The 13,896-nt window shown below is 44.9% G+C and overlaps 1 protein-coding gene across 1 annotated transcript in view; it reads right to left on the reverse strand.

The window, feature by feature from the left end:
* capn3a (calpain 3a, (p94)) overlaps positions 1-13,896 on the reverse strand; it is a 35,469-nt gene that overhangs the window by 5,553 nt on the left and 16,020 nt on the right. The window contains exons 10-16 of the mRNA XM_061885947.1: positions 12,448-12,617; positions 10,070-10,081; positions 9,769-9,977; positions 7,494-7,530; positions 4,345-4,437; positions 4,237-4,294; positions 4,085-4,149 (exon numbers count right to left, since the gene is read on the reverse strand). Of these exons, the coding sequence (XP_061741931.1) occupies positions 4,085-4,149; positions 4,237-4,294; positions 4,345-4,437; positions 7,494-7,530; positions 9,769-9,977; positions 10,070-10,081; positions 12,448-12,617 (644 nt within the window). The remainder of the gene's footprint in view (positions 1-4,084; positions 4,150-4,236; positions 4,295-4,344; positions 4,438-7,493; positions 7,531-9,768; positions 9,978-10,069; positions 10,082-12,447; positions 12,618-13,896) is intronic.

The raw sequence follows: 13,896 nt of genomic DNA on the forward strand, positions 1-13,896 counted from the left end.
TAAAGAATCTGGGTATTATCTTCCACCCAACTCTCTCCTTTGAGGCACACATTAAAAGCGTTACTAAAACGGCCTTCTTTCATCTCCGTAATATCGCTAAAATTCGCTCCATTCTGTCCACTAAAGACGCTGAGATCATTATCCATGCGTTTGTTACGTCTCGCCTCGACTACTGTAACGTATTATTTTCGGGTCTCCCCATGTCTAGCATTAAAAGATTACAGTTGGTACAAAATGCGGCTGCTAGACTTTTGACAAGAACAAGAAAGTTTGATCACATTACGCCTGTACTGTATATACCTTTATATACATATATACATACATATATACCTATACTGTATATACCTTTATATACATATATACATACATATATACCTATACTGTATATACCTTTATATACATATATACATACATATATACCTGTACTGGCTCACCTGCACTGGCTTCCTGTGCACTTAAGATGTGACTTTAAGGTTTTACTACTTACGTATAAAATACTACACGGTCTAGCTCCATCTTATCTTGCCGATTGTATTGTACCATATGTCCCGGCAAGAAATCTGCGTTCAAAGGATTCCGGCTTATTAGTGATTCCCAAAGCCCAAAAAAAGTCTGCGGGCTATAGAGCATTTTCCGTTCGGGCTCCAGTACTCTGGAATGCCCTCCCGGTAACAGTTCGCGATGCCACCTCAGTAGAAGCATTTAAGTCTCACCTTAAAACTCATTTGTATACTCTAGCCTTTAAATAGACTCCCTTTTTAGACCAGTTGATCTGCCGTTTCTTTTCTTTTTCTTCTATGTCCCACTCTCCCTTGTGGAGGGGGTCCGGTCCGGTCCGATCCGGTGGCCATGTACTGCTTGCCTGTGTATCGGCTGGGGACATCTCTGCGCTGCTGGTCCGCCTACGCTTGGGATGGTTTCCTGCTGGCTCCGCTGTGAACGGGACTCTCGCTGCTGTGTCTTGGATCCTCTTTGGACTGGACTCTCGCGACTGTGTTGTATCCATTGTGGATTGAACTTTCACAGTATCATGTTAGATCCGCTCGACATCCATTGCTTTCCTCCTCTCCAAGGTTCTCATAGTCATCATTGTCACCGACGTCCCACTGGGTGTGAGTTTTCCTTGCCCTTATGTGGGCCTACCGAGGATGTCGTGGTGGTTTGTGCAGCCCTTTGAGACACTAGTGATTTAGGGCTATATAAGTAAACATTGATTGATTGATACTTAATAAGGCCGTCCATCCATCCATCTTTTTCCACCTAACCGAGGTGGGGTCGTGGGGGCAGCCAACTAAGCAGGGAAGCCCAGACTTCCTTCTCCCCAACCAGTTCGTCCAGCTCTTCCCGGGGGATCCCAAGGCATTCCCAGGCCTATCATTTCTATTCCCTTTATCGATTCAGGGTTTCAATGTTTTTATCAATCAATCAATCAATGTTTACTTATATAGCCCTAAATCACTAGTGTCTCAAAGGGCTGCACAAACCACTACGACATCCTCGGTAGGCCCACATAAGGGCAAGGAAAACTCACACCCAGTTGGACATCGGTGACAATAATGACTATGAGAACATGATACTGTGAAAGTTCAATCCACAATGGATCCAACACAGTCGCGAGAGTCCAGTCCAGAGCGGATCCAACACAGCAGCGAGAGTCCCGTTCACAGCGGAGCCAGCAGGAAACCATCCCAAGAGGAGGCTGATCAGCAGCGCAGAGATGTCCCCAGCCGATACACAGGCGAGCAGTACATGGCCACCGGATCGGACCGGACTCCCTCCACAAAGGAGAGTGGGACATAGAAGAAAAAGAAGAGAAACGGCAGATCAAGTTCCTGGACTCTGTTGAAACCAGCCTTGGGGTTGTGTTTGATCAGGCCATGTCTTTAGGTGGCCACTGACCAAAAACTGTTTTCATCACCTGAGAAATATATCTAAAGTGAGAAATTTGTTGCCAAAGTCAGTCAGCATTTCTTTATATCGCCCTTCTGTCCATCCATCTTCTTCCGCTTATCCTAGGTCGGCTCGAGAGGACAGCAGCCTAAGCAGGGAAGCCCGGACTTTCCTCTCCCCAGCCACTTCGTCCAACTCATTCTGGGGATTCCGAGGCGTTCCCTGGCCATCTGGGAGACCTAGTCTTCCCAACGGGTCCTGGGTCTTCCCCGTGGTCTCCTACCGGTCGAACGTGCCCTAAACACATCCCTATGGAGGCGTTCGGGTGGCATCCTGACCAGATGTCCGAACCACCTCATCTGGCTCCTCTCGATGTGAAGGAGCAGCGGCTTTACTTTGAGTTCCTCCCGGATGGCAGAGCTTCTCACCCTATTTCTAAGGGAGAGACCTGGAAGCTCATTTGGGCCGCTTGTACCCGTGATCTTGTCCTTTTCGGTCATAACCCAAAGCTCATGACCATAGGTGAGGATGGGAACGTAGATCGAGCGGTAAATTGAGAGCTTTGCCTTCCGGCTCAGCTCCTTCTTCACCCCAACGGATCGATACAGCGTCCGCATTACTGACGACGCCGCACCGATTTCACAACCCACTCTTCCCTCACCCGTGAACAAGACTCCGAGGTACTTGAACTCCTCCACTTGGGGCAGGGTCTACTCCCCCGACCCGGAGATGGCACTCCACCCTTTTCCTTTAATAAGGCTGTGTTGTCTTAAACAAGAATTAGCCAAGCAAATCGAAAGTCACAGTAAATTGGCAGCTTTGCCTTCCGGCTCAGCTCCTTCTTCACCCCAACGGATCGATACAGCGTCCGCATTACTGACGACGCCGCACCGATTTCACAATCCACTCTTCCCTCACTCGTGAACAAGACTCCGAGGTACTTGAACTCCTCCACTTGGGGCAGGGTCTACTCCCCGACCCGGAGATGGCACTCCACCCTTTTCCTTTAATAAGGCTGTGTTGTCTTGAACGAGAATTAGCCAAGCAAATCGAAAGTCACAGTCCCACCGATTTCACAATCCACTCTTCCCTCACTCGTGAACAAGACTCTGAGGTACTTGAACTCCTCCACTTGGGGCAGGATCTACTCCCCGACCCGGAGATGGCACTCCACCCTTTTCCTTTTAATAAGGCTGTGTTGTCTTGAACGAGAATTAGCCAAGCAAATCGAAAGTCACAGTCCCACCGATTTCACAATCCACTCTTCCCTCACTCGTGAACAAGACTCCAAGGTACTTGAACTCCTCCACTTGGGGCAGGGTCTACTCCCCCGACCCGGAGATGGCACCCCACCCATTTCCTTTAATAAGGCTGTGTTGTCTTAAACAAGAATTAGCCAAGCAAATCGAAAGTCACAGCCCCACCATCACCCCTCGCCCCAGATTGACTCTCCCACCCCCGTCTACATTGTGGACTCCTTCCGTTTCTTGGGCACCACCATCACCCAAGACCTCAATTGGGAGCCGACCATCTGCTCCCTCATCAGAAAGGCCCAGCAGAGGATGTACTTCCGGCGGCAGCTGAGAAAACTTAAGGTGCCGACCAACATGCTGGTGCAGTTTTATTCAGCCATCATCGAGTCCATCCTCACCTCCCCGGCACCACAGTCCGGGATAAGCATCGACTGCAGCGCATGGTACGTGCTCCTGAGAAGGTGATTGGCTGCAAACTCCCACCCCTCCAGGACCTGTGCTCCTCCAGGACCAGGAGGTGTGTGGGTCAGTAAAACTTGATAATATTCCTATTCTGTCTTGAGGGTCCTTTTTACTCATCAAAAGAACTTGGGATTGACCAGTGACTTTAATTCCCTGAGAGAGAATACTGGGCAAACGCAACAGTCCCCATCTTAATACCCCACAACCATCTTTAGATTTGACAGCACCTTTGTTGGACATATCAGTGACACCACGAGAAGGTCCGCACCAGAACACAGCCAAGACAGGACTTTGTGGAAAGGGTTAGAAGTCGGCACCTGTGCAGACCTCACCAGGTCCACCGACGTCTTCCATTAGGTAAGGGAAGCCGGTCAGAGACGACACCAAACCGACCCCAATTCGCTCACAGCGGGGAAAAGACGAGCCTCTCTGCCGGTGGGGGGTTCGAGTCCCCAGCGTTCACTCGATACAAAGGATACGTCCATCAGAGCTATCATGCTCCGGCAGCTCTCCAGGCTGAAGCCTTCTGTCGTCAGGCTCTTGTCTGGAGGAGGTAGAGGGGCTTCAATCGTGCTTCTAGCTCACCTTCACACCCGCGACGGACAGAAGACGTTACCTGAACCCGACTCACGCTTGGTGGTCACTCTGTTGAGGACGTTCCTGAGTTCGTTGGCTGCGATCTCCATATCCTGCCGGGTGGAAAGGTGCCTTGAAGTCATTAAGTGCGTCCTGAAAACACCCTTTTTTTACTCACATCCCCGGCTATCTCCTGAAAGATGGTCCTGAACTGCTGGTCCTCGTCGCTCTCCTCGCCCGCCGAGGCCGGCGCCGGCTGAGGGTTCGCGGAGTCACGCAGTCGGAGCCAAGGGCGGCGGCCGGCGTCGCCAGCAACATGTGGACATGGAGTCGGTGAGAAGGTGTGCACTCGAAACATCCGCGCAAGCTAAACACGCCGCATCCAATAAACGCTAAATCAGTTCTTCTCAAGTGCTGGGGCCGGGGAACACGCTTTATCAGTATCATGCGGTATTATGCTTCAAACCCCGCACAACGAAACATGCTCTTTGTAGCCGTTAATCCTCATTTTCATGAAAACATTTTTTTATTTCTGTAAGTTAAAGAGTTTTATATAGCGTGCTACTGACTTCTTGGTTGCCGACCAATTTCAGTGTTTTATTATTTATTTAATTCTATTTTTCAGTATTAAAATTGTTCAAGTCGGTCAAAAAATAAGAATTATATATATGTATGTATATATATATATATAGGATACCCTGTTATGCAGAGGTGTACTTACAACAATTTTATTGACAAATGATGCTATTTATAAATGCTAGTAAGTATAACAATTTGATCAAAAAACAATACTATTTATAAATATTAATAAGTATACACTCTTATGCAGAGGTGTACTTATAACAATTTTATCGACAAATGATACTATTTGTAAATGCTAGTAAGGATGCAATGTACTTGTAAAAATTTTATCGACAACTGATACTATTTATAAATATTAATAAGTATACAATGTTATGCAGAGGTGTACTTATAACAATTTTATTGGCAAATGATACTATTTGTAAATGCTAGTAAGGATACAATGTACTTGTAAAAATTTTATCGACAACTGATACTATTTATAAATATTAATAAGTATACACTCTTATGCAGAGGTGTACTTATAACAATTTTATCGACAAATGATACTATTTGTAAATGCTAGTAAGGATACAATGTATTTGTAAAAATTTTATCGACAACTGATACTATTTATAAATATTAATAAGTATACACTCTTATGCAGAGGTGTACTTATAACAATTTTATCGACAAATGATACTATTTGTAAATGCTAGTAAGGATACAATGTACTTGTAAAAATTTTATCGACAACTGATACTATTTATAAATATTAGTAAGTATACAATGTTATGCAGAGGTGTACTTATAACAATTTTATCGGCAAATGATACTATTTGTAAATGCTAGTAAGGACACAATGTACTTATAAAAATTTTATCGACAACTGATACTATTTATAAATATTAATAAGTATACACTCTTATGCAGAGGTGTACTTATAACAATTTTATCGGCAAATGATACTATTTGTAAATGCTAGTAAGGATACAATGTACTTGTAAAAATTTTATCGACAACTGATACTATTTATAAATAATAAGTATACACTCTTATGCAGAGGTGTACTTATAACAATTTTATCGACAAATGATACTATTTGTAAATGCTAGTAAGGATACAATGTACTTGTAAAAATTTTATCGACAACTGATACTATTTATAAATAATAAGTATACACTCTTATGCAGAGGTGTACTTATAACAATTTTATCGACAAATGATACTATTTGTAAATGCTAGTAAGGATACAATGTACTTGTAAAAATTTTATCGACAACTGATACTATTTATAAATATTAGTAAGTATACAATGTTATGCAGAGGTGTACTTATAACAATTTTATCGACAAATGATACTATTTGTAAATGCTAGTAAGGATACAATGTACTTGTAAAAATTTTATCGACAACTGATACTATTTATAAATATTAATAAGTATACACTCTTATGCAGAGGTGTACTTATAACAATTTTATCGACAAATGATACTATTTGTAAATGCTAGTAAGGATACAATGTACTTGTAAAAATGTTATCGACAACTGATACTATTTATAAATAATAAGTATACACTCTTATGCAGAGTTGTACTTATAACAATTTTATCGACAAATGATACTATTTGTAAATGCTAGTAAGGATACAATGTACTTGTAAAAATGTTATCGACAACTGATACTATTTATAAATAATAAGTATACACTCTTATGCAGAGGTGTACTTATAACAATTTTATCGAAAAATGATACTATTTGTAAATGCTAGTAAGGATACAATGTACTTGTAAAAATTTTATCGACAACTGATACTATTTATAAATATCAATAAGTATACACTCTTATGCAGAGGTGTACTTATAACAATTTTATCGACAAATGATACTATTTATAAATAATAATAAGTAAACAGTTTTGCAGAGGTGTACTTATAACAATTTTATCAACAAATTATACTATTTATATATGTTAAGTATACAACGTTATACAGAGGTGTACTTAAAACAATTTTATCAACAAATGACACCATTACGTATGCACTGTTTTGCGGATCGCATTTAATCGATTTTAGTTTTATTTAGTTCCATTCACTTCAGTTGCATTTGATTCTACTTGGTTGGATTTAATTAATGTAATCAATTGAATCTTGATTTCACTTCCTGAACGCGGTTTTATTGTAATTCAATTTACTCCGTTTATCTAATCAATTCAATCTTAGTTGAATTGATTTTAGTTTTATTTTTGTAACAATTTTTTAAAAAGTTTTTTTAGTTTTATTTAAACCCGCTCGGTTTAATTTTATTTCCATCAGTGTTATCGCTTAATTTTAATCTATTTTTAGTTGTATTTAATGCTACTCAGTTTGATTCCATTGACTCGATCTAATCGAGTCATATTTAATTTAATTAATTTTAATTTTATTTTAATGTACTTAATTTAATTTCATGAATTTTAGTCTTAGACTTGGACAAAACTTTATTGATCCACAAGGGAAATTGTTCCACACAATAGCTCAGTTACAAAGGATGGAAAGGGTAGTAAGTAGACAAAAAAATGTACCATAATAGCAATATAAAATATAACATATATGTAATATTTACATATTATTTATACAGTATATAATATATACTGATATATTATATTTTTATATATAATATTTTTGATTTATTTGCAATAAGTAAAACTGAGGAAAAACTGAGTGTAGAGTAGTTTGGACAATGCGGGTGTTGTTGGAAAGAAGAGACTCACCACAGGATGGTCGGCCTCAATCCTGTTCTCTATCTCCCTGAGAGAAGACGAATAAAGAGCGGTCACCATGGTGACCACAACATGCGGACTGGACCCAAACCACAGCTGAGCCTACTATCATTATAACCTTAACAAAAATGAGTATAAATGAGAAAAGGTGAATATTCAGGTCGAGAAAATGCCGTCCGTGGCTCCCATCCGGGTCCTGCTCCGTCCATCGGGTCCTCCGGGCCAGCAGGGGGCAGGGTGGCTCGTGCGTCGAAGAGGCAATGAACAATTTTTGGGAAAGTTTACCGCAGCTCGCCCCAGTCTGGAGTGGCTTGTCCTAAAAAAGATTCCATAACAGCCTCGAACTGGGGCCGCTTTCTTCCGGCTCTACAAATCAAATCTCCGTTAAAATGGTTCGTTCTTGGTGGGGGTGATCAAGAAACCCCCGCCCAGCACAAAGACACACAGGAAGTAGACCGGGACATTTGCATACAGGAAGTACTAGATGAAGGCAGTTCCTGAAGGCGTGTGAATGCTCCAATAATGTAAGTATAGTTCGAATGTTGAAGAGTTTGAATATCCAGGGAAACCGGAATTTGGTTTGGAACCTAATTAGGACAAAAAAATTAAAATTTTAAATGGGGAAATCTGGGATTTTTGGAGGGGAATTTGTCGAGGGAAAGCTCGAATAGGCTGAACAGTTTTACGGTGGAATGGGATGAAAAATGTGGGAAGTGTGGAACTTTGAAGAATGTCCCGATCAGTTCAATGGGAATTTCCAAACATTTCGGGAAAAGCCGGAATTTTTGGAAAATAGTAAAAAAACAAACTTAAATGGTCTGAATGAGTTGAAATGGTGGGTATTGGAATTTTTCAAATCGGTCAAGAAATGATGAAGTCGTAAACATGTTGAATTAAGAAATAATGTCGCGGAATTCCTGGAAATTCGAGAAAACCGGAAAATGTTTCCGGTTCGGAAAACAACTTTGTTTTTTTTTGTCCTAATTAGGAGGAATGTTTTGACGGTGGAATGGTAAAAGAGGGTTGACAAATGTGGGAGGAGTAGTCGACAGAAAATAGGGTTTGGAAAATTTGGAATTCCTGGAATTTTTTTAAATTGACAAAATGATAGTTTGAATTTCCAGGATGAGGGTGGAATATTTTTTAATAGCTTGGAAAATGTGGCAATGGTGGAAGTTTGAAAAATGGCCAATTCATTTTAAATGGGGAAACACAGAATTCTGGGAAATCTGTGAAATTTTTGGAATTTGTCAAGGGAAAGCTCAAATAGGCTGAACATTTTTACGTTGAATGTTTTGGAGCATTCACACAATAAGTGCAAATATGGTGTGGAACCAACCCTTCCCTCCTGGACCCCCCTTAACCCCCCCCAGACTCCCACCACTCCTGAACTCACCCAGACTCCCACCACCCCTGAACTCACCCAGACTCCCACCACCCCTGAAGCCCACCCAGACTCCCACCACCCCTGAAGCCCACCCAGACTCCCACCACCCCTGACGCCACCCAGACTCCCACCACCCCTGAAGCCCACCCAGACTCCCACCACCCCTGAAGCCACCCAGACTCCCACCACCCCTGAACTCACCCAGACTTCCACCACCCCTGAAGCCCACCCAGACTCCCACCACCCCTGAACCCACCCAGACTCCCACCACCCCTGAACTCACCCAGACTCCCACCACCCCTGAAGCCCACCCAGACTGCCACCACCCCTGAAACCACCCAGACTGCCACCACCCCTGAACTCACCCAGACTCCCACCACCCCTGAAGCCCACCCAGACTGCCACCACCCCTGAACTCACCCAGACTTCCACCACCCATGAAGCCCACCCAGACTCCCACCACCCCTGAACCCACCCAGACTCCCTTCACCCCTGAACCCACCCAGACTCCCACCACCCCTGAACTCACCCAGACTCCCACCACCCCTGAAGCCCACCCAGACTGCCACCACCCCTGAACCCACCCAGACTCCCACCACCCCTGAAGCCCACCCAGACTCCCACCACCCCTGAACCCACCCAGACTCCCACCACCCCTGAACCCACCCAGACTCCCACCACCCCTGAACTCACCCAGACTCCCACCACCCCTGAAGCCCACCCAGACTGCCACCACCCCTGAACCCACCCAGACTCCCACCACACCTGAAGCCCACCCAGACTCCCACCACCCCTGAAGCCCACAGACTGCCACCACCCCTGAACCCACCCAGACTCCCACCACCCCTGACACCACCCAGACTCCCACCACCCACTCACTCTGAGGTGTTCTTCTTTTCGGAGAAGACCCGCAGGATGAACTCGCCCTCCTGATGCGGCTCGTAGGTGGAGGGAACGATGACGTACTCGCCAGGACTCAGCCGGAAGCGTTGGGTGACCTCCCGTAGGTTGATGTAGGACTTGCAGCGGGCTTTGGACGATGTGTAGAGGAAAAAGTCCTTGGTCATATGCTGCTTGTTGCCGTGCATCTGAAAGAGGGTGGAGAATCTCCTCTTAGACTCTGGCCAACCAAAACCAGTCAAAGAGGCTGGCATGGTCTGGTCCTGGAGGACGTCCTTACCTCCTTGGGCACCTGTAGACAGACAGAGCAGACCGGTAACTTTTGGGATCTGCAGAAAGGCCCTTTATAATCTTAGGAATGTTCCAGAATTAAGTGACCAAGGGTATTTTTCTAGGCTCTAGTCTTATTCCTTCATTCTGGAGCAGGGAATGTCAACCACGGTCCACATCCAACCAGACAGAACTCTCCATTCCATAGAATGGAAAGTTCTTCATTATGATAGACCATAGTTACTACGCCTGCCCTCCTGACGTCGTTTTGATCCTCTTGTAGCACTTCGAACCCCTGACTTGCAGTTATCTACCAAAACGCTTTCTTGAGAGTGAGCAACCCCAACTCTAGTTGACTTTTTATTTAGCTTCCTGTGTAGCAGCAGTGAACTGGCGACAGGCATCCTGATGGTTCTTGGAGCTGGAACCAATCCATGTGGAACATCAGTCAGTTTTATTACCCAAACAAAACAAATCTGGCACTTGGACAAATGTAGCTTATGGCCCTTGCCTTAGAGAAAACCCAGAAACTCTTGGGCGACCGCATTTACATGCCTTGACCTTGGTTACTACCCAGAGTTCAAGACCCCAGGTGATGGTAAATCTATGGTTCTTTTCCCTGGGCCTTGCCTTAGAGAAAACCCGGAAACTCTTGGCCGACCGCATTTACATGCCTTGACCTTGGTTACTACCCAGAGTTCAAGACCGCATGTGATGGTAAATCTATGGTTCTTTCCCCTGGCTCTTGCCTTAGAGAAAACCCAAAAACTCTTGGGCGACCGCATTTACATGCCTTGACCTTGGTTACTACCCGGAGTTCAAGACCGCCCCTATGGTTCTTTCCCCTGGCCCTTGCCTTAGAGAAAACCCACAAACTCTTGGGCGACCGCATTTACATGCCTTGTCCTTGGTTACTACCCAGAGTTCAAGACCGCAGGTGATGGTAAATCTATGGTTCTTTCCTCCGACCCAGAGAAAACCCAGAAACTCTTGGGCGACCGCATTTACATGCCATGACCTTGGTTACTACCTGGAGTTCAAGACCGCAGGTGATAGTAAATCTATGACTCTTTCCCTTGGCCCTTGCCTTAGAGAAAACCCAAAAACTCTTGGGCGACCGCATTTACATGCCTTGACCTTGGTTACTACCCAGAGATCAAGACCGCATGTGATGGTAAATCTATGGTTCTTTCCCCTGGCCCTTGTCTTAGAGAAAACCCAGAAACTCTTGGGCGACCACATTTACATGCCTTGACCTTGGTTACTACCCGGAGTTCAAGGCCGCAGATGATGGTAAATCTATGATTTTTTCCCCTGGCCCTTGTCTTAGAGAAAACCCGGAAACTCTTGGGCGACCGCATTTACTTGCCTTGACCTTGGTTACTACCCAGAGTTGAAGACCACAGGTGATGGTAAATCTATGGTTCTTTCCCCTGGCCCTTGCCTTAAAGAAAACCCAGAAACTCTTGGGCGACCGCATTTACATGCCTTGACCTTGGTTACTACCCGGAATTCAAGACCGCAGGTGATGGTAAATCTATGACTCTTTCCTTTGGCCCTTGCCTTAGAGAAAACCCAGAAACTCTTGGGCGACCGCATTTACATGCCTTGACCTTGGTTAATACCCAGAGTTCAAGACCGCATGTGATGGTAAATCTATGGTTCTTTCCCCTGGCCCTTGCCTTAGAGAAAACCCAGAAACTCTTGGGCGACCGCATTTACATGATTTGTCCTTGGTTACTACCCAGAGTTCAAGACCGCAGGTGATGGTAAATCTATGGTTCTTTCCTCCGACCCAGAGAAAACCCAGAAACTCTTGGGCGACCGCATTTACATGCCATGACCTTGGTTACTACCCGGAGTTCAAGACCGCAGGTGATGGTAAATCTATGGTTCTTTCCCCTTGCCCTTGCCTTAGAGAAAACCCCAAAACTCTTGGGCGACCGCATTTACATGCCTTGACCTTGGTTACTACCCAGAGATCAAGACCGCAGATGATGGTAAATCTATGGTTGTTTCCCCTGGCCCTTGCCTTAAAGAAAACCCAGAAACTCTTGGGCGACCGCATTTACATGCCTTGACCTTGGTTACTACCCGGAGTTCAAGACCGCAGGTGATGGTAAATCTATGGTTCTTTCCCCTGACCCTTGCCTTTGAGAAAACCCAGAAATTCGTGGGCGACCGCATTTACATGCCTTGACCTTGGTTACTACCCAGAGTTCAAGACCGCAGGTAATGGTAAATCTATGATTCTTTCCCCTTTTACCTATCAAGAACTCTAGACATTATAGAGAGCCAAGGTTCTTTTAACAGGAAGAACCCCTGACAAGAACCTCTTTCTCTATGAGAGGGTTGATTCAGCTTAATCCACAACAGTAACAAACTAACCTCGTAGATAGCAAAGCCGATAGTGAACAGGTTGGCGCCCATCTTACGCTCTTTCCGTCTGTTCTTCTGCATCAGCGCCACCACGAAGGTGCAGCCAACCTCGTTGTCTTCCGGCTCATCGTCCTCCTCCAGCAAGCGAAGGCGGTACTGAGGGTTGGTCCAGAAAGTGTCTGCAAGGGTACAGGAAAATGACCAGTATGCTTCAACGGGGGCTGTCAGGAATTGCTCAAATTCTAGACTTGGGTAAACTATGGTTCCCTGGTAAGTCTTTGAACCTTTTTAGGGCTGTTTTTAACCATAGTTTCATAGTCGAATCTGATTTGTTAAGTTATGCCTATGGTCGATGATCCGTCGAATCTATGGCGTTGTTCTTTGAAGAGAAATAAACGGATGAGGATCTGTGGATCTTGTTCCTAGGTGTGCTGTCACATGAATGTGTTCTAGCACAGTTATGAAAGAAACACAGTCTTCGGGTATCAACTCGCCTCCTTCTCACAGAGGGTTTGGGTTTAACATCCGACGATTCGACTTCGAGGTCGATCATCAAATAAAACTCAGCTGTTGAATCTTCGACGGTTTCAGGACAGCCCTAGAACTTTTCCAAATCTGTTTTCTAAACCTTTGACGTAGTAGTCTGTAGGATTTACGAATCTATTTTTGGATTACTGTAAGTCTTGAACTGTTGAACTACTGCCAACTGTTTCAAAGATCTGATACTGAGCAACTTTGGGGTTTTATATCAGCTCGTGTGAAAGAGAGGGGCTGATCCCAAATCCTTTACTACTACTACTTCACTGCTACCTACTCAGTGGCCCAGTGGTTAGAGTGTCCGCCCTGAGATCGGTAGGTTGTGAGTTCAAACCCCGGCCGAGTCATACCAAAGGCTATAAAAATGGGAGACATTACCTCCCTGCTTGGCACTCAGCATTAAGGAATCGGTGCGGCATCTTCATTAATGTGGACGATGTATCGATCTGTTGTGGTGAAGAAGGAGCTGAGCCGGAATGCAAAGCTCTCAATTTACCGGTCAATCTACATTCCCATCCTTCCCTTTGATCATGAGCTTTGGGTTATGACCGAAAGGACAAGATCACGGGTACAAGCAGCCAAAATTAGTTTCCTCAGCTGGATGGCGGGGCTCTCCCTTAGAGATAGGGTGAGAAGCTCTGTCATCCGGGGGGAGCTCAAAGTAAAGCCGTTGCTTCTCCACATGGAGAGGAGCCTGATGAGGTGGCTCGGGCATCTGGTCAGGATGCCACCCGAACGCCTCCCTAGGGAGGTGTTTAGGGCATATCCGACCGGTAGGAGGCCACGGGGAAGACCCAGGACACGTTGGGAAGACTCTGTCACCTGGCTGGCTTGGGAACGCCTCGGGATCCCCCGGGAGGAGCTGAACGAAGTGGCTGGAGAGAGGGCCCGACCTCGGATAAGCGGAAGAAGATTGATGGA

This window comes from Nerophis ophidion, linkage group LG24, assembly GCF_033978795.1.
Source record: "Nerophis ophidion isolate RoL-2023_Sa linkage group LG24, RoL_Noph_v1.0, whole genome shotgun sequence".
NCBI lineage: Eukaryota > Metazoa > Chordata > Actinopteri > Syngnathiformes > Syngnathidae > Nerophis > Nerophis ophidion.